This window comes from Vicugna pacos, chromosome 19 (assembly GCF_048564905.1).
Source record: "Vicugna pacos chromosome 19, VicPac4, whole genome shotgun sequence".
In the NCBI taxonomy this organism is placed as follows: domain Eukaryota; kingdom Metazoa; phylum Chordata; class Mammalia; order Artiodactyla; family Camelidae; genus Vicugna; species Vicugna pacos.
The window spans coordinates 46,423,697-46,443,816 of record NC_133005.1 but is presented as its reverse complement, the minus strand read 5'-3'; the positions used below and the strand labels follow the sequence as shown (position 1 = coordinate 46,443,816).

Here is a 20,120-nt window from a genome sequence, read left to right as displayed (position 1 = left end):
TTCTTGGCTGGTGGCCCCCTTGCCAGCCTGCAGGTCAGAGGCCTGGCTCTAGGCCTGTCGTGCCAAGACCCTACTTGGCTAGGTACCTTCCTCTCCCTCAGTTCGGGGGGAGCTCCAGATCCCCCAGCGCCGGCCTTTGAGGACTGCCACCTGCCCAGACACAGGGCATCCGGTTGCTGTTCTACTGCAGCACCTGCCCCCCCCCCCATTCTCCATGGCAGCCCCAGCCTACTGTCGGGGGTTCAGGGCAGAATCCCTGCTGACCATCTTCTTGGTGGAAAGCATGAGGGGTTTCTCACAGGACCCAGGGCCAGTGCTTCAGAACCCAGGTGGTTGCCACCTACAGCGCCCACAGCTTTCATTCTACAGAAACCTATGGGGACATTGCTCGTGGCCTCTCAGGGCCCAGCCGGAGAGCACGGTGGATACCGATGCCCTGCAGTGGGCTTAAGGGGAAGTAGGGACCCATGCCTCCTCTCCCTGTCCCCACCAAGACAGCCCCCAAGGGAGTGACAAGGCAGGACTGGAACCCAGCCGTGCCCACAAGTGGCTTCTGTGGGACTCAGAAAGGGGAGCAGAAAGGGAACTGAGGGTTGGATTTCTTTTAGCAGTGGCAGCTCTCTCATAGCGGAAGCCAAGTGTCATACGCACCCATCTCATCCACGTAGTGAAAGTGAACTTAAAATTAAATCGAATGATTAAAAAAAAAACCGTGTGTTTAAGAAATGGTTAAATTGCCCAGTGGTGTCCTGCATCTGTGGGTCCGAGGAGCCTCGGGGATGCCGCGTGTGAGCCCCACCCCTGTGTTTTATCACCTAAATGGTGAATAGTTCCAATGACCATAGCAATTTTAAGAAAAGAGCACATTAACAGCACACAAGCCCTTGGCTGTGGGTGGGGCTGGCCTGGGGCCTGCCTGTTGCGGGGAGCGGGGCACCCCAGCTCTCCCCAGTCCAGGGCCTTTCTGCCGGTCCGGCTCTCAGGTCGCTACTGGAGGAAGACTGGAGTCTTAGGTCTGAGGCTAGCCCTTCTCACTGCAGCCTTAGGATTCTGGGTCTTGCTTGGAGGCTGGGGGGGACCCTCGAGTCCCAGGGCTGTGCCCCATGGTTCTGTGGGCCCCGTTGGGCAGCTGATTATTCACAGACACAGATCTGGCCCCAAGATGGGGACTTGCAGTGGCCAAAAGAGAACAAGTAGACATCCTGACTCACATGTGGGGACCCAGACAGCTCCCTTGAGGTGCCCAGAGGGACCCCTCTGCTGTTTGGCAGATGTCCATGCTGCCCATGCTCAGGCCCACACATGGCCCCAGGTACAGGCCCTGGAGAGGTACCTGCTCCCCAGGACCCAGAGAGACCCACTCACCTCTTTCCCATAGCCATGGCTCTCTCCTAGGGCAGTCCTGGCTATATCCCCAGCCTCCAAGGAGCTCTCACTGTCACCCCTCCTTCCGTCTCCAGGGAGTGGTGGGAAAGTCACAGCCTCCAATAGGGTGGAGACATCAGAAATCTGCAGGAGGGGAAGGAAATACGTTGAAAATATTTTCATGAGGTGTGACTTCTGCATGCCCATCCTTTGGGCACACAGGCACATGCTCACACATTCCCAGAAGACCAGGCTGGTCACACGCCTGGCATCTTACCTGTTAGGGGCCCTGGTAAGGCACTGAGGGGCAGTCACCACATGGAGCCTCTGACATTGGGGGGTGGTGGGGAATCCTCCCCAGAAAAGCAATCATGCTTTTCCTTAACAAAGTAAAGCAAAAATGGGAGTCCTTCTGGGAGGCCAGTTAGAGCTGTAATAATTATCTATTGTGTGTAATGAATTATCTCAGTTTCCATCAAATCAGCAATTCAGGAGCTGGGTGGTTCTGGTGCAGAGCCTCTCAGGAGAGTGCAGTCAGGACACTGGTGGAGGTGCTGGTCATCTGAAGGCTGGACTGGGGCTTGGGCAAATGCTTCCAAGTTGCTGGCTCACACAGGCATTGGCTGGAGACCTCAGTTCCCCGCCTCATGGCACGGCAGCTGGTCCCCAGGGCAGCATCCAAGACAAAGGGGGCAGCCACATGAGGTAGTCGTGGAAGTCATGTACATTCTGTTTGTCTGAAGTGAGTCACTCAGAAAAGCCCACCCTCGAGAGGGGGGCTGGGCCCCACCTTTGGAAAGGAAGGGTGTCAGAATCTGGGGACAGATTTGAAAACCATGTCAGACACTTTGCCTCCAGTGACCCTGAGTTCTGGACACAGCAGGTGCTCCCTCGCCCCCTGGGGTCACAGTGGACCCCTCCCACCCTGAAATGGGGTGTCCAGCAAAGCAGGTGGGATGGAAGCACAGATGTCTGTCCCAAAGGGGCCCCCGCAGCCCCTCATGCGTTTCGCCATCAGGCAAGCTCCGGTGTGGCTGTTAGAAGCGAGGGTGGAAACAGTCGATACAAACCACAGTCTTTCTCTTCCTGCTGAAGAAAAGTAATCATGCAATTCGGCAGTTAGGTTCGGTTCCCAGGACTGCTGTGACACGTACCACAAACTAGGGGGCCTGAAACCACAGAAATGAGTTCTTTCACAGTCTGGAGGCTAAAAGTCAGGTTGTGGCAAGGCTCCATCCTTCCTGAACCCGTGAAGGGGGAGTGACCCTCGGCTCTCCCAGATCTGGCTGCCTGGAAAGGCCAACTTTCCACCCTACAGGGCCACTTTAAAATGGGCTGGGGAGTGCTCGCTTCGGCAGCACATATACTAAAATTGGAACGATACAGAGAAGATTAGCATGGCCCCTGTGCAAGGATGACACGCAAATTCGTGAAGTGTTCCATATTTAAAAAAAAAAAGGGCTGGGGAGGGGTAGGAGGGGCGTGCTCACAGTACAATCGGTCCCCACACCTCCAGATGGGTGACCCACAAGCTGAAGAATAATTAAGTTGCAGAGGCCCTCCCACAGGAGTGAGAGTTCTGAGCCCCACCCAAGCCCAGGGTTCCGCCCAAGCCCAGGATATCTGGTTTCAAAAGCCAGTGGGGCTTAACTCCAGAAGCCCCACAGGACAGAGACTTCATTCTTTTGGGAAGCATATAGAATCTCGAGTGCTCCAGGTCCAAGGGCAGAGGCAGTGACTTTATAGGAACCTCAGCTAGACCTGCCTCCTGGTTTTGGAAGGTCTCCTGGGGAGGTAGGGGATGGCTGTGGCTAACCCAGGGGACATAAAAGCTGGTGGCAGACAATCCAGGAGTGTTCATCTACATGAACTTTCCTGGAGACTGACATTTTGATTGGATCATTAGTACCAAGACCCAGTCCCAACCAACAGCCCGTAGGGAAGCCTTAGGCCAAACAGCATACTGGGTGGGAACCGCCCTATCCATTAGCAAACTTCCTGAGCCACAAAGGCCTCTAGACACGGCCCTACCCACCAGAGGTCCAGGACCAAGCTCCACCCAGCAGTGGGCAGACACCGGCTCCTCCTGCCAGGAAACCTGCATAAGGCTGTACTCCAGCCTCATCCACTAGGGGCAGATACCAGAAATAAGAAAACAACATCCCAAAGGCTGTGGAAGGAATCCACAAACACAGGCCAGACTCTACACTGGGATTGGCTGGACCATGGCCCTTGGGTGACTAGAGAGGAGTGCACTGCTGGGACACATTGGACGTCTCCCACAGAGGGCCATCTCTCCAAGGTCGGGAAATGTAACTAACCTACCTAAAAATACAAATAGAATAACAGACAATATGAGGCAGCAGAGGAGTACCTTCCAGGCCAAGGCACAAGATAAAATCCCAGAAGAAGAAGTAAGTGATGAGGAGATAGGCAATTTATCCAAGAAAGAGTTGAGTAATGATGGTGAAGATGTTCAGAGAACTCAGGAGGAGTCTAGATGCACAGAGTGAAGTTTTTAGCAAAGAGCTGGAAAATATAGAGTATCCAGAGCTGAAGAATAAAACCACTGAAATGAACAACACACTAGGAGGAACCAAGAATAGACTGAATGAGGCAGAAGAACTGACCAATGAGCTAGAAGACAGATTAGTGGAAGTCACTACTGCAGAACAGAAAAAAGAATGAAAAGATATGAGGACAATTTAAGAGAACTCTGGGACACGAAGCACTCTCGTATTCGCATTACAGGGGTCCCAGAAAGAGAAGAGAGAAAGGACCTGAGAATATTTTGGAGAGATAATCACCAAAAATTTCCCCAACTTAGGAGGGGAAACAGTCATCCAAGTCCAGGAAGTGCGGAAAGTACCACACAGGATCAACCCAAGAGGAACACAACAAGGCACATAGTCACCCAACTGACAAAAGCTAAGGAGAAGGAGAAAATATTAACATCAGCAGGAGAAAAGCAACAAATAACACCCACGGGGGCTCCCGTAAGGCTATCAGCTGCTTTTTCAGCAGAAACTCTACAGCCCAGAAGGGAGCGGCACGATATATTTGAAGTGATGAAAGGGAAAAACTTACACCCAAGAATACTCTATCCAGCAAGGCTCTTGTTCAGACTTCAGATGGAGAAATCAAAGGCTTCACAGACAAGCAAAAGCTGAAAGATTTCAGTACCACCAAACCAGCTTTACAACAAATGTTAAAAGAACTTCTCTAGTCATCAAACCATAGGAAAAGAGAACAAAAAGAAGAAAGAAAAAAAAGACCTACAAAAGATTGCTTTGGCAATTCTGGGCCTTTTATGGTTCCATATAAATTTTGTTTGTTCTAGTTATGCAAAAAAAAATCATGAGTATTTTGACAGGGGTTGCATTGGATCTGCAGATTACTTTGGGTAGTGTGCCCATTTTGATAATGTTGATTCTTCCAATCTAAAAGCACAAGAAATCTTTCTGCTTCTTTGTATCATCTTCAGTTTCCTTCATCAATGTTGTACAGTTTTCAGAGTATAGGTAACCTCCTTGGTTAAGCTTATTTCTAGGTATTTTGTTGTTTTTGATGCAATGGAAATGCTTATGCCAATTAAAAATTTCTGGTTTTTGAAGTGGAAAAAAAAAAAGTGAATGAAGGGCCCCAAATGGCAAAATATTCTTCTTTTTCATGGGGGAGTTGTACTCCATTACACATATATACTACATCTTCTTTATATGTGACCTATTCATGTGCTCTTAGGATGCTTCCTTATCTTGGCAGTTATAAATAAAGTTGCTGTTAATAGCGGGGTGTATGTATCTTTTTGAATTAATGCTTTTGTTTTCCGCAGATATCTGCCCAGGAGTGGAATTGCTGGGCCATATGGTGGTTCTATTTTTAGGTTTTTGAGAAACCTCCATATTGTTTTCCATGGTGGCTGCACCAATTTGCATTCCCAGCAACAGGGTACAGGGGCTCCCATTTCTCCACACCCTCAACAACATTTGTTATTTGTATCCTTTTTGATCATGGCCACTCTGACAGGTGTGAGATGATATTGTGATTTTGATTTGCATTTCCCTGGTATCAGTGATGCTGAGCAAATTTTCATGTTCCTGTTGGACATCTGCATCTCCTCTTTTGGAAAAATGTCTATTCATTTTTTCTGCCCATATATTAAATGATTTGTTTGCTTGTTTGCTTTTTAATTGAAGTAGAGTTGATTTAAAATGTTGTACTAGTTTCTGGTGCCCAGCATGGCTGGACCTGGAGGGCATTATGCTGAGTGAAGTAAGTCAGACAGAGAAAGACAAATACATTAAGACATCACTTACATGTGGAATCTAAAAAAATACAACAAACTGGTAAATATAACAGAAAAGAAACAGACTCACAGAGGTGGAAAGGGAACCAGAGGGGAGAGGGAAGGGGAAGGGGGAACACGGAGGTGGAGGTGTAAAATAAGCTACAAGGCTGTACAGTACACACTGGGACTACAGCCAATGTCTTGTAACTATAAATGGAGTATAACCTTTAAAAATTACGCATTACTATGTAGTATACCTGTAACATATATTATACATCAATTATACTGCAATTAAAAAATATATTGTAAAATAAATACACACATAAAAAAGAAAAAATAAAAAAAAGGGCTGGGGCCTGGAACACTTCAACAGATGGGGGCCCACAGCCTGTGGGGATATCCTTCCTGCCAAGATGGGTGCACCCCAGGGCACCCCAGCACTCAGCATTCAGACTCCACGGGGAGGGTCAGGTCCTGTTCCTGTAGGACTGGAAGGGTGCAGCCAGGCCAACAGGCTGGGGAGGGGCCCGGTGTGGGGACGACGCCCATCAGGTCTCTGCTTGAGTAGGGCTTGCTCTGTCAGCGCTCGGCCACCGCTCTTGCCAGAATGCTGTGGCCAGAAGTGTTTGAACTTCTGCCCCACCTACCCCGGCCTGAAGGGCTGGTGCTGCAATGAACTTTGCTCTCCTTGTTGCAGCTGGGGGCCTCCCCCGGGACTGGGGTGTCCAGCAGAGCGCTGGCTGGTGTCCTTGGCATCATGGCTTAGAGGGCATCACTCCATCTCTGCCTCTGTTGTCACAGCGCTGCTTCACCTCTGTGTGTGTCTCTATGGGGCACCAGTCATTGGGACCCAACCCAACGCGACCTCATTGTTTAACTACTTAAACCTGCAACAACCCTATTTCCAAATAAGGTCACATTCTGAGGTCCTGGGACTTCGACTTGAGACATCAACGTAACTTTGGAAGATAGAGTTCAACCAAGACCAGCAATTGTAGATACATAACTCATAGCTTTAAAACACTTAGTGCGTACCCAATGTTAGTTTAATGTTTACTACGTATGTGTCTCACTGCAGAGAAGAGAGACAGATTGGAAGACCCAGTCCTGCCCTGTGAGAATCTGCATGTTACTCAATAAAACTTTATATACTTAAAGTGCTTTATAATTTTTTCAAGACATTTCAAAATGTTTTTAATCTTCACAAAGCCCACTATGAGGAAAATAGAGTAGGCATTATTTTATTAACATTTTTTCTGGTTACAAACATAATACATGTTCACTGTATCACTGCAAAGTATAAAGAAAAAAATCTTGACGCATTTTTCTTGATGCACCAACACCCTGTCCCCCTGGAGAGGATTTGCCCATTGGGATTTGGTGGCCACTGTTCAGACCTCTGTGTAGCCCACATGCTAACGTGTTAGCGCTCTTCCCACATCTTCATAAATGTCACTTCACTGTTGCATGATCATCTAGTTTATGGATGTACTAGTACTTCTGAGAAAACTTTCCCAACTCTTTGGTTTCAGGGGCCTCATAATCTTAAAAACTTATGGAGGACCCCCAAAGAGCTTTGTCTATGTGAGTTACACACATCAACAGTGATCATGTTAGAAATTAAAACTCAGAAATGTAAAAATAATAATTCATTTAAAAATAATACACCCATTACATGTTAACATTTTATTTTTTATTTTGGGGTTTTTTCGGGGGAGGGTAACAAGGTTTATTTTATTTATTTATTATTTTTTATTTAACAGAGGTACTTGGGATTGAACCCATGACCTCGTACATGCTAAGCATGTGCTTTACTCACTGAGCTATACCCTCCCCCAACATGTTAACATTTTAAAATGAAAAACAATGACATTTTCCTAAAAAAAAAAAATTGTGAGAATGGTTGGAGTATATTAAAAAAAAACCTGGCCTTACACAGATACTTGGTTGGAAAAAGAAAGTGTACTTTATCAGCTTGTTCTTTAATACTAAACCAAAGCTAGGTGAGAGGTAGTTTCTTAAAAGTTGGCTGCAGTGTGAATCTGAAACCGTATCAATCAACTTTACTCTTGGATCGGTTGACTGGTGTGTCTTGCACTTGAATGCATCTTTTCCCCGTGCAGGGTTCTGTCACATTTGGTGCACTGGCCGCCCTCCTCCAGATAGGGCTGCCTGGACCTTGTGGCCTGCAGAGTGATGGACAGAAGGGACAGGTGGCTGCTGGCGGAGCTAGGCCTGCCTGCCTTGGTTCTGCCTCTGGTGTGAGTACAGGGCGGGGTGTAGCAATCCCACAGCATCCGGGGCCTGCTGATGACACTCTCTCCCGGGTTCCCCTCCTCTGTAACTGACCAAGAGTGAAAGCTCCCCTCCCCTTGGGAGCCCAGGGTGGCCGGGCATGTCACATGGGTGTTCCTGGGGAGAAACCCTCATGCACCCCCTCCACACGTACGAACTAATCCATCCTGTCAGCCAAGCAGAGCCCAGGGCTGTAACCTCACTGTTTCGGAGACACAAGAGGTGAGCGGAGATTCAAACGCCAGGTCTGGCGTCCTGCGGCAGAAACAGGTGGAGGCCACGCAGCAGTGGGAAAAGACGGGGGAGTCGGGGCCAGAGACTCCGGGCCAGCAGCCACATCTCACCCTACCGCCCAACAGCAGGCACAGGACACAGGTGCCACGAAGGCCTGGTCCTGTCTCCTGCGTGGTTCCAAGTCCTCTTCCTTCCACTACACTGGCATTTCCTTCTGGAATGCGAGGACAGGGAAACTGATAAATGACACACAGGCCAAGCACACCCGCTCATGTAAAACACAGTACAACAGCAACGCTGATATAAGCTCGCAGTTTAATCTTTGGAAAGAAAGACCTCCCCATCACTGGCTTGAGTAAACTCTACATCACTGAAAACAGAATGAAAGTGCAACTCTCCCAGTTGTAACATCGCTGAAATGAAGTTTGCTTGAAAATGTCCCGGTCCGGGAAAAGGCCTCAGTGCTCTTCCCACTTAAGTATAAACACAGGTTCTCGGCTTGCTTCGAAAGAAGGCACGTGTGTCCATTTCTCCGCCCCGAGTGGGAGCGGTCACCCGGCGCCTGAGCTGGGAGAGTCTGGCGTGCCCGCCGCCCCCTGGCCCCCCTAACTGCCAGGCGCAGGTGAGGAGCAGCAGCTCAGGGAAACAAGGGGCCGTGCCCGCCTCCTCCAGGAGTTCTCGGGGGCAAGATCCGAGTGCCCGACACCGGCCTCGGCTCGGGCAGGGCCCCCGCCGCACCTTCCATCAAACAGATGCACTGGCTCGCAAGGCAAAGGCCATCCATGCAGGCTGCGCAAGGCTCGCCTTCTCCCGTTTTGGAAAACCCCATTTATGTTCCAGCTACTTTTTAAAAAGGGGAGCGTTCTCAGAGCGTTCCAAACCCTGCACCAGAGCGTCGTTTACGGCTCAGTGACAACTGAGGAACTCTCTCTACTCTGATGCAAACTTAAGCAAGCACATTTTGCCAGTGGCTGCAGCACAGGACAGCTCGGCGGCGGGCAACGCGGAACACCGGGAGGCAGTGCGCGGGCTCGAACATGGGAATGCTCAAAACCGTTCTTAAGGCTTACTATAACAAGTGACACGTGATAATCGCAGGACTCGGACTAGACGCGCAGAAGGACGCAGAGACGCGCGGCCCTCCCACGCGGGACACAAAGGCACTTGCACCTGGTGCTGGTCACTTACTGGTCATGCATGTTTCCCTCCACCCCAAGCGAGTCACCCTACGCATGCTCTCCCGGGTCCTGTCCCCTCGCTCCGACCCACGCGGAGGTCCAGTTGGGGCAGAAGCGTCCGCGGGTCCGGTCAGCAGAGCCAGCCGACGGGGGCGGGGCCGCCGCGTCCTCCTCCGGCCCTGCCCTCGCCCCTGCGCAAGCGCGCCGGGCCCTACCGGGCCTTATTTCTCGGCACCGCCCGCTCCCCCCGCCTAGCGCCAAATAAGTCTCCGGACTCGCCCTTGCCCGTGCGTGCGCGGCCCCGCCGCCTGCGTCACAAGGAAGCGCGCGCCCGGGCCGCCGCCGCCGCCGCCGCCGCCGCCGAATCCCCAACAAGGAGCGGAGCCCGCCGCCGCCGCCGCCGCCGCCGCCGCCACCGCCTGCCGCCGCCGCCCGCCCGCCGGCGCCCGCGCAGGTCCGGCCGCGGCCCAGGTAAGCGCCCGCCGCCCCCCCGCGGCGAGGCCTCTCGCTCCGCCGCGCGCCGCCGTCCAGTCAGGGGTCCCTGCGGAGCGTCAGGACGTTACGGCGGGGGGAGGGGAGCGGGGGAGGGGCGGCGGCGCGCGGCGGGCGTCACGGGCGTCACGGGCCCGCGTCAGGCGCGTCGGCGGCGGCGCGGCCTCCATCTTGCCGGAAGGCGGCGGGCGGCGGGAGCTCTGGAGCTCGGGAGGGCGGGCGCCGCGTGGGTGGGGGCCGCGTGTTTCCCCCACCTCCCGTGGGCGCCGCGTGGGTTTCCCCCCCTCCCGTGGGGGTCCTCCCTCTCGTGGGCCCCGTGGATGTTCCCCCTCCCGTGGGGGCCCCGAGGTTGTCCCCCGTCCCGTGGGGGCCACGTGGTTGTCCCCTCTGCAGTGGGGCTGCGTGGGTGTTCCCCTCCCGTGGGGACCTCGTGCGTCCAGACCCCTTGGTGGACCCCTTGGTAGGGACCAATCAATGTGGGTCCAGTATTGATATGTTAACACTTCATGATTTATTTAGTCCATTGACTCTAACAGTGAATCAAAGTTCTTTCTTTGCTGACACTTCAAATACAAGTTTCAATTACATGAGTCTTTTTCTTTTTCATGGATAAAAGCTGTAGATAATTAATGTATACAGTGTGGAGTTTGGAGATCATATACCCATGAAACCATTACTGCAGTCAATGCTATAAACCGTCCGTCACCTCCAGGGGCCTCTTCCTGCTCTTATTTATTATCATTTTGTGATAATAACACTTAACTAGCAGAATTCTAGGTCGACAACACGTGTTAGTAACTGTGGGCCCGTGCTCTACTGCGGACCTCTAGGACTTGCTCATTTCGCTTTACTGAGACTTTGCACTCTTGACTAGTTTGTCCCATTTCTCCTCCCCCAGCCCCTGGCAACCACTCTTCCACCCTCTGCCTCTCTGACTGTTCTAGATTCCTCCTGTGAGGGGTACGTGGTATTTTGTCTTTCTGAGTCTGGTTTATTTCACTTAGCACAATGTCCTGCACGTTCATCCACGTTGTCACAAATGGCAGAATTTCCTTGTTTTTTTAGGCTAAATTATCTGCTGTATATACCAAAGTTTATGCATTCAGTGGTCCATGGACACTTAGGTTGCTTCCATATCTTGGCTATTGTGAATAATGCTGCAGTGAACGGGGGGTGTAGACATCTCTTGGAGACCTTGATTTAATTTCCTTTGGATATTCACCCAGAAGTAGGATTGCTGATCATATGGTAGTTCTATTTTTAGTCTTTTGAGGAACTTCCCTGCTGTTTTCATAGTGGCTGCACCAATTTGTATTCCCACCAACAGGCCACAGTACTGTACCACAGTGTACATCAGTCTTACCTAAGATAAAACTGAATGGATTAAATAAACCCCAAATGTAACGATAAATTAAGCAGACTGATTGTTTAGAAATTGTTTCTTTACAGGAAGTGTCTTAAAACTTTGGGAAGACACCCTGGACGGGGGAGGAATTTGCATGCTGTGATACACTTAAGAGCCAGGTCCCGCCTGGCTGCGTGTGATGTGCAGGATGTGGCTGACACTGGAGAGTTCTTGCATTTGCCTCCTGCGCCCCCCCCAGGAGGGCACGACCACGGAAGCCCAGATTCTTAAGGGAAGGCAGGACTGGAGGGACCACCTCTAGAGATGGCTTCTGACAGTTTTCAAGAGAAGCTGGAAATCTGGAGTTTTTGTTTTTTTTTATGTGAACCCTGTAAATGTTGAAAAGTTGGCAACTAATAAAAATTTTGAAACACTGAGTATCAAAGAAATTGTACCTGTGGGTCACCAGTGTGTGACCTCTGATATGTTTCTAGTGGTATTTTTATCAAGGGAATACGTTTGTGATTTTTCAGAAGACACAGAAAGCCAGATCTGAATCTGATGTAATGACTGCACGCTATCATTTTTGTCTTATTTTTGTGTTTTTATGCCGAAGAATGTTATTAAAAAATATTTCCTCATAGCTTACTTACCTCAGAATTAACTGGGGCTCCATTCATACTAGTAAGGAACCCAGGCTTTAGGATCAGGGGCTGCGGGGGCCATGTGTGCCCACCAGGGAGGTGGAATGCCCGCAGCAGGCTCGTGACTGCTCTCTCCAGTGCTTGCTTTGTGTCTAAACCTTATTGTATCAAGGACTGAAACTATCTTCTGTGAAGTAACTTTTGTGTGTGTCTTCCAAAAACTTAATACTGTTGCCAGTTGGATTGGCAGGAATACTGTTTTGTGCATTTGCGTTACTTAGCACTCTGTGAGTTTTGAAATTTGGGTGAGGACAGTGGCCCATGCGGTGGGTCCCTGCCCTTCTGCAGCTTTTGGTTGAAGCGTGACTTTCGCAGCCCCGATGGAGCCCACCTAAGGAAAGTGGAGGTGCCTCGGTGAGATTGCTAAATCCTGGGAAGCGCACACCCTAGAGCAGCGTCCCTTTAGGGGTGATTTTAAAGTGGTCTTTGATTCATGACTGTGTAAAGCTCTCTGTTTCAAAGCTGTAAGTCTGTCCCTGTGGCCAGATGCACTGTTGCAGCTTTCCCGGCTGAGGAGCATCCAGAGCCAGTCATGAAGTCTGGGAGACCTGAGCACAAGCAGCTCTGGCGGCTGGAGGTTTCCTGTCCTGTTAGGTGGCTGCGGGTTTAAATTGGAGTGATAGTAAATGGATTGCTGTGTGAGGTCATTCTGAGGTTTTAAAGTATTTTATTTTTCCTCATTTTTTCAGATGAGCCTTTCCTTGCGTGGTTCATCTTTTATACCCTCTTAAAGCGAGGGAAGGGGGTGTGTTCTTGTCTCCAGCATCTCGTCAGTCGTCCTGGTGTTTAGATTCACCAACTTGGAGCGAGCTCTCTGTGGTGAGTTGACGTGGATCCCCTAACTGAGTGTTCCTCTTACCCAGCTTCCCGGGGCCCCCACCCAGCGGGTCCAGGGCTGTGGGTGGAGCAGAACTCACTGCTCTTCCCCGGAACCTGTGGCCTTTCCCTCAACTGCCTGTGCTTTCTGGTTGAGAACGGTGTCTCTTTAAGATCCACTTTCTCTGCAGTCACCACGCTTCCTGATTCCTGGCACATCGGGGCCTGGGGTTAATTGGGGGACTGCTGTCATTTTCTGTGGGTGGCTCTTTCCTTTCTCCGCACTATCTTACCTGGGCCGGTGGCCGTAGTGTTGTCAGTGACCTGTTCCCAGCTGGGGAGGAGTGAAGCCTGCCGAGTCCCAGGACCCAAGAAATGAAGGAGAGTCTGAAGACCTTTCCTTCTCCGACAGACTTTCAAAAATGTTGGCGTGTTAGGTAATGTACTCGGAGTGTGATTTAGCAAAAACCTTGAGCCCTTGAGGCCAAGTTTTGTATTTGGTGGTTGAATTTGGGCCAGTTAATTCTGATGGGAAAGGCTTAATTACAGTGAGTGAGCTGGGGACGCAGGGGCCTGGAGGGCAATGGCTCCTCTGGAAGAGCTTGCCCAGGGAGCCAGGAGCAGGTGCCTGCCCAGGGTGGTCCCCACCCGACCTTGGACTTGCTCCCCGTTTGGTACCATGCCGGGCAGGTGATGTCACTTGCACATGAACAAGTGTGATAAAAATGAGGTTCTAAAAATGTTTCCTTTTTAGCAGATTTTTAATGTATTCTCTTCTTTTTAGCCCGTATCTAGTCCTAATAAGTCATTCTGTTGCAGTAGCATTAAAAAAGGTTTTTTACTGTGGTAAAATGTACATAACACAAAATATGCCATTTTAACCATTTTAAGTGTACATTTCAGTGCATTAGATACAGTCACATTGCTGGGCAACACTTACCGCCATTGGCCTCCAGAACTTTTTCGTCTTCTCAGACTGACCCTCTTCCCACCCTATCTCCCCAGCGCCTGGTGACCTCTGTCCCACCTCCTGTCTGTGTGAATTTGATGATTCACGTTCATATCACTCGTACAAGTGGAATCATGCGGTATTTGCTCTTTTGAGTCTCGCCTGTTTCACTCAGCACCGTGTCTTCGTGGTCCATCCGTGCTGTAGCATGTTGAGGATTTCCTTTCTTTCAAAAGCTGAACAGCATTCCGCAGTGTGGATGGACCACCGTTTGCTTATCCCTTCATCCGTCAGTGGGCACAGAGCTGAGGCTGTGTGTGACTATTGCGCGTGCCAGAGTGTCTGGGGTTGCTGGTGTTTGTTGCAGGGCCAGTGGTGGGGCTGGGGTAGGGCCACCTGAGAGTCGCGGGGTCGGGACAGCCAGTTTTCAGTTCACGAATCACTCAGTTCGTGGCACACAGTGAGCACAGCACAATTTAGCCAAAGCAGGGAAGATAGGAAGGGGTACAGAAGCGCTCAGGGAGCGGGAGGGAGGGAGCAGTGGGCCGCGATGGCGATGCGGCTGCGACCTCCAGACCAGGGAGTGTGGGCGTGGTGACAGCCTGGAGCTGGTCCTCCACGGAGAGCCTCTGGACCCTGTGCTTGGAGGTTGAAGGTCTCTTAAGGAGTCTGTCAGTGGGAGTGGCAGTTACGCCCCAGGGAGTCTGTCTCCATCCCTTGCTCCTTCTGTTCCAGTGATGTTTGTTACCAAACACATTTCTTATCTAAAGTAGCACTCCGGGTTTATCACTCTAGCATTCTTGCAGTTCTGCAGTGGATGTTTTAAAACAACCAACAGGGAAGTTGACACTGGCCACCAAGGCTCCATTTTTAGCTACTTAGCATAGGGTTAACACAGCCTGAATCCTGTGCGTTTCACATAGGAATCATAACGGCAAAGAAATCACATCGAAACAGGTGGGTCATGATAATTGTACGTTTAACTCTTTGAGGAACTGCTGGGCTTTTCCACAGCGGCTTCGCCCTGTTGCTCCCCTGCTGACCATGCACAGGGGCTCCGGCTTCTCCACATCCCGACTACTCTTGTCTTCCATTTGTTTGCGTGTTTGTAATAACCATCCTGAGGGGTGTAAAGTGGTATCTCCTTGTGGTTTTAATTTGCATTTCCCTAGTGATAAGGGAGCTTGAACATCTTCTCACTGACTCACTGGCTATTTGCATGCTTTCTTTGGAGAAATGTCTGAGTCCTTTGCCCGTGTTTTAAGTTGTTTGGTTGTTGCTGAATTGTAACAGCTCTTTTTATATTATGGATATTAGTCCCTTACCAGATAGATACATGCTTTGCAAGTGTTTTCTTCCATTTTATTTCACTTTCTTGAGAATGTCTTTGATTCACATAATTTTTAATTTTAACGGAGTTAAAAGCCTCTGCTTTTGGCGTCGTATTCAAGAAATCATTGCCAGATCCAACGTCATGAAGGTTTTCCCTTATGTTTTCTTCCAAGGGTGTCATAGTTCTAGCTTTTATGTTTGGGTCTTTGACCCACATTGTGTTAACTTCTGAATGTGCTGCAAGGTGAGCACCAGCTTTGTTCTTGTGCATGTAGGTGTTCAGCTGTCTCAGCTCCACATGTTGAAAAGACAGTCCGCATCCCCTTGGAGTGGTCTTGGCATCCTTGTCAGAAATCAGTTGACCGTGTGTGAGAGTGCAATAGCATGTTTTGGCCAATTTAATTTTTTAAAAAGATCTCCAAGTGGTAAAGTAACCTTTCATGGTTTTTGGGGTACAGTTCTGAGTTTTACCCCCGTGCGGATTCGTGTAGCCACCCCCACCACCGGAAGACAGAGCAGTCCCGGCCCTCCAGACCCTCCTGGTGTTCTCCTGGTGGGCGTGTCCTCCCTGAGCCGGCCCCCGGCCTTGCTCCGCAGCGCCCGGTTCGGTCTCGTCCAGGACGCCCTGCAGGGGCTCACGCGGCACAGGCTCACCTCTTTCTGTGTGCTTTGCAGGTCCCGCGTTGCTCACGAGCTGCGGAGGCCTGACGAGCCCGCGTCGCGCAAGTCTCGTTGCCGTCTTTTCAGCAGCACTTGTGCACTTCGGTGTCTGTCACGTTTCAGTAATTCTCGCGCTGTTTCACACTCTTTGTTGTTCCCGTGTTTGCTGTGGTGGCCTGTGATGAGCAGTCTTTGCTGTCACTGCTGCTACTACCGAGGGCCCAGACAGTGGTTAGCATTTTTAACGATGCAGTGTTTTTTCACCAGGGAGTGTACGTTGTTTGTGGACATAATGCGTTACAAGCTCTGTAGACTTGTACAGTGTGGTGTGAGCATACCAGAGAACTTCCTTGCCATCTGCAGCTGCCTGCTGTGGGCGAGAGCCCCGCCACGGCGTCGCTGTCCCCGGGCGGCCGTGCGGCCCGCCCGCACGAGCCTGCAGAGCCGCTGGGGCTGGCATGTCGCTCGTTATTGTTTATCCCTGAGTCGTCCTGTTTTGTATGGGTGGACCATAGTCTGTTTCTCTGCTTGTTTCATCTGCTGAAGGTTGTTGAGTTGTTTCCTGTTCTGCCAGTTACGGATAAAGCTGTCCCGAAAATGTGTGTGTGGGATTTGGGGGAAGCCCAGGTATTCATTTGCCATGGCAGGTACTCAGGAATGCGGTTGGTGGGTCCTGTATTGAGAGTGCATGAAACTTTATGAGAAACTTCCAGACTTTCCCAGGAGCTGCACCAACCAGCTGTGTCTGAGATTCCGGTCGCTCCACTGCCTCACCTTCTTCGAATGTCGACTTTTGGTTGTTGGGTTTTCAAGCGGTGCTGCCAGGGCTGGGGTGCGTCGTGGGGGTGATGTCGGGCGTTTCTGTGCGCCTGCCTGCCTCTGCACGTCTCTTGCTGAGGTGTCTGCCCTGACCCCTGTCTGCTCTCACGCTGCACTGTTGCTGCGGGTTGTGCGTGCCAGTTCTTTGGGAGACGCGTGGTTTGCAGGTGTGTCTCCGTCCACAGCTTGTCTCCTCATCCAGCGGTTCCCACGTTGGGTGCCCTTCCCGCGGTCCTGAGGCTCCAGGCCTCCCGCTGCTGCCCTTGTCCTTCTGTCTCAAGTGCGTCCTCTCGCATTTCTTCTAGAGCAGGTCCGCTTGCTCGTGGCCAGTTCTCTTAGTTTCCCTGTGTCTGAAAATGCTTTTATTTTGCCTTCACTTCCGGAGGATCTCTCCACTGTTGCCGAACGCAGCGCTGGGAGCTCTCTCCTCCTGCACGTTGGAGACCAGAGTCCGCGGGCTGCCCATTCCTCCCATGTGGGAAACATGTGCCTTTTTTTCAATCTTGGGATGTTTTTACTTTGTCGTTGGTTTTCAGCAGCTTGGTTATGACCTGGGCGTGGGCTTCTCCGAGTTCCTCCTGCTTGAGATTTGCTGAGCTTCTTGAGTGTACGCGTTTATGTTTTCACTAAATTTGGGGGGCGTTCAGCTATCACTGCTTCAAAGTGTTTCTTCAGCGTCACGCTCGTTCCTTCCCTTCTGACCCAGTGATACAGACGTCCAGCTCTTCAGTCCCGTCCTGCACTCCCGGAAGCTCTGTTCGTTTTGCTCGTCCGCCTCCTTCCTGTCACCGGGGCTGGGTGGTTTGTATTGATCTGTTACTGCCTCCCTCCTTTCTCCTCTCCATTCCGATATTGAGCCCACCCAGGGAGTTTTTTATTTCTGTTGTTGTTATGTTTCTTAGCTCTAATTTCCACTTGGCTGTGACCTCTGTTCCTGTGCCGATACTTTCAGGGACGTCTGGCTCCCCTCATGAAGCAGGAGTAACAGCTGCTCTGAAGTCACTGCTGACCCCGGTGGTCGCCTGTGAGTGGGCTTCTCTTGATGATTGTTTCCTCTGAGAATCGGTCAGACTTTCCTGGTTCTTTGTTTGTTAGATAAGCCTGGATTGTGTTCTGAATACTCTGAATGTCGTGTTTGAGGCTCCACGTCCCGGGCGAGTCTTGTGGAGAATGTGGTGTTCTGTTATAGCAGGAGGTGGACCCGGGCAGGTGGAGGCTGCAGGTTCTGAGCCCTCCTGTGGGCGTGAGCCTTAATCGGTTCAGTCTTCCAGCCTGTGCAGGGTTCTTTGGGTCTGCCCTGTAGGTCCCCCCATGGCCAGTCTGAGACGTGTGTGGTAGTTGACCCTGTAGGTCAGTTCTCGAAGCCTCTAGTTTGTCGTTTAGGGTCAGGGTCTCACACGGGCAGATAAGGAGTGATCCAAGCCCTCATGCACCCTGGGTGTGAGCCCTTTCTGACCTCCCTCCTCTCTGCAGTCCCCCTCACTCTCTGACCCCAGAGCCCGCTTCCTTGTCCTCTGGCTAAAAACCAGGTCTTTTAGTGTCCTCTGTGCTGTGATACCTCGGTGTGTGGTCTGCCCTGAGCCAGGCATCAGAGGGTGGACTGACGTGCCTCCAGTTCCTCAGAGTTTTAGGTGCCTGCCTGGTCTCTGCCATCCCGGGGCTTTGGAGGGACTGCTGGGAGGGCGAAGCCAGCAAAGGTGAGAACGGTAGTAGGGAGGATTTCCCACCAGAGACAGGGCTTGTGTTTGAGGGCTTTCTGTGCACAGCCCTGAGTTCATGCCTGGGGACACCAGGGCCAGTAACAACCAAGAAACCCGACTCCTGGTTCCTCCTGGTTCCTTGCCGGGTAACCCCGAGCCCCCCAGCGCTCGTGGGGCGCCCCCGCATCCTGCCTTGTCGGAGCTCTCATGGTGGCAGAGCTGATCCCACCCTCCCTGGAGCCAGGAGCCCCAGGATGGCCCTTCTGTCACCGCCACTGCTGTGGAGAGCAGCGCGGTCCCTGTGCAGACACCCTGCCACCTTGTCGCCCTTGCAGGACCCGCCCGGGCAGGGGCGCTGGCGCTGCTCCCTTCCCGCTGCGCCATGGCCGCCCCCGACGTGAGCGTCCACATGGAGGAGGTGGTGGTGGTGACAACACCTGACACGGCGGTGGATGGCAGCGGCGTGGAGGAGGTGAAGACCGTGCTGGTCACCACCAACCTGGCCCCTCATGGGTGAGGACGGGCACCTGTCCCTGGAGCTGCAGTCTGGAGGGCATCTGGGCCATGGTGGGGGCAGCTGGGGGCTCCAGGAGCTTCCTTGGCCGCGGGGACCCTGAAGGGAAGGACGTCGGGGCCGGAGCGGGGAGTGCAGGGACCAGCGGGGCTGGGACAGGCTGCTCCGCCTCTTCTCCCTGGCACCTGGCACCGCGTTTGCGCCTTCACTTCCCAGACGCCCGCTCATGTCTCCTTTGAGGGGGCGCAGTGGGCCCCGTGGGGATGGTCTCGTCAGAAGGAAGTTGAGGAGCCAGAGGTTTTTCTGGACCCTCCTCACCACGACGTGGAGAGCCCCCTTCCTGACCTCTCCTGTTACCCATCCACATGGGGTGTTGTTTGCCCAAAAAGCTGACTTTTGATCTAGCTGCTGGCTTCCTTCTTGAGAGCAAAGCACTGACCTGTCCCTGGCTCAGGGCGCTGGATTTTTTTGCTTTACACAGTTTACTTGCGGCTGTTACGTGTTTGCCTGGCCCTTGGGGCCCCTTCAGGGCTTTGGAGTTCTGACGTTGGAACTGAGGCTGTTGACCTGCCCTCCTGTGGGCCGAGTGGTGGCAGGCTTGGCTCTGGGAGGCTGCCCCAGCTCGCCGGGGCGACGCCCGTGTTCACTGCAGGGCGTGTGACTCTCTGAGGAAGTGCCTTTGCATCTGCTGCCCCTCTCCTTGCACCCACGACCACTGCTGCCCTGAGCACAGGGCCTCTGGCAGAGCCTGGGGCCCCCTGGCCAGTGCCCTCGGCATTGGAGACGCCCCTCCATCTCCGCAGCAGCCCCTCCTGGGGGCCTGGCCTTCTCTGTTGCTGCTTAGATGCTGGCCCTCTGGGCTCAGGTGGGCTCTCTCCTGCTCACCTTTCCCAGGGGATTCTCTGTTCAACCAAGGCTTCGCGGTGACCCCCACATCCAGCCAAGCCCTGACCCTGGCCGAACTGCAGATCCACTGCGCAAAGTTCCTCCTGCAAGGGAACGGGGAGTGCTGCGTTTGGCCCCAGGGAGGCTGTTTTCTGACTTAGTTTCTGGAAGCTCAGGGGCCTTAAACCTGGTCTGTGGTGCTGGAAGTTGGGTCGGCGGCTGCCCCGGGGGCAGTGACCACAGGGACCCTGGAGGGCTGCCCCAGGGGGTCCGAGCCTGTCTTGCATGGGCCCTGCCTCAGCCTCCCATTTGCCCTGGCTGCACCCGAGGTGTCCGCGTGTCCCCTCAGCAGGGGACATGTTGCTGTGCCCGTCCTCTGCTGCCGAGGTCCATACTGGGAAGCCTCCCACCTGCCTCCCCAGCCCATTTCCTGCCCCTGAAATCCATCTCTGTCTCTGCTGCCCTGACCGTGTTGCTCTGTTTAAAGACCGGAGGGTTTCCTGCTGCTTTCAGGGCCCATCCCTTCCCTTTCGCTTGGCAGCGA

The 20,120-nt window shown here is 52.3% G+C and overlaps 1 protein-coding gene, 1 long non-coding RNA gene and 1 other non-coding gene across 6 annotated transcripts in view; 2 read left to right on the top strand and 1 right to left on the bottom strand.

Moving 5' to 3' along the window:
• Positions 1-1,325: 1,325 nt before the first annotated feature.
• Positions 1,326-9,590, bottom strand: LOC140687497 (uncharacterized). The gene is made up of 3 exons (XR_012061895.1): positions 9,371-9,590; positions 1,643-2,534; positions 1,326-1,509 (listed from the first exon to the last, which is right to left on the bottom strand). It is a non-coding gene; the product is annotated as an uncharacterized lncRNA (long non-coding RNA).
• LOC140687512 (U6 spliceosomal RNA) lies at positions 2,708-2,814 on the top strand. The gene has a single exon (XR_012061902.1). It is a non-coding gene; the product is annotated as a U6 spliceosomal RNA (small nuclear RNA).
• A 23-nt stretch (positions 9,591-9,613) lies between the features above and the next one.
• GMEB2 (glucocorticoid modulatory element binding protein 2) overlaps positions 9,614-20,120 on the top strand; it is a 24,655-nt gene continuing 14,148 nt past the window's right edge. For 2 of the 4 annotated variants that reach the window (XM_072944584.1, XM_072944581.1), the window contains exons 1-3: positions 9,614-9,831; positions 12,591-12,720; positions 18,513-18,690. In XM_072944584.1, coding sequence (XP_072800685.1) covers positions 18,560-18,690 — 131 coding nt within the window. In that variant the 5' untranslated portion in view covers positions 9,614-9,831; positions 12,591-12,720; positions 18,513-18,559. Of the gene's footprint in view, positions 9,832-12,590; positions 12,721-15,104; positions 17,502-18,512; positions 18,691-20,120 lie in introns of those variants that run through there. The other 2 variants (XM_072944583.1, XM_072944582.1) reach the window with 2 other exon arrangements.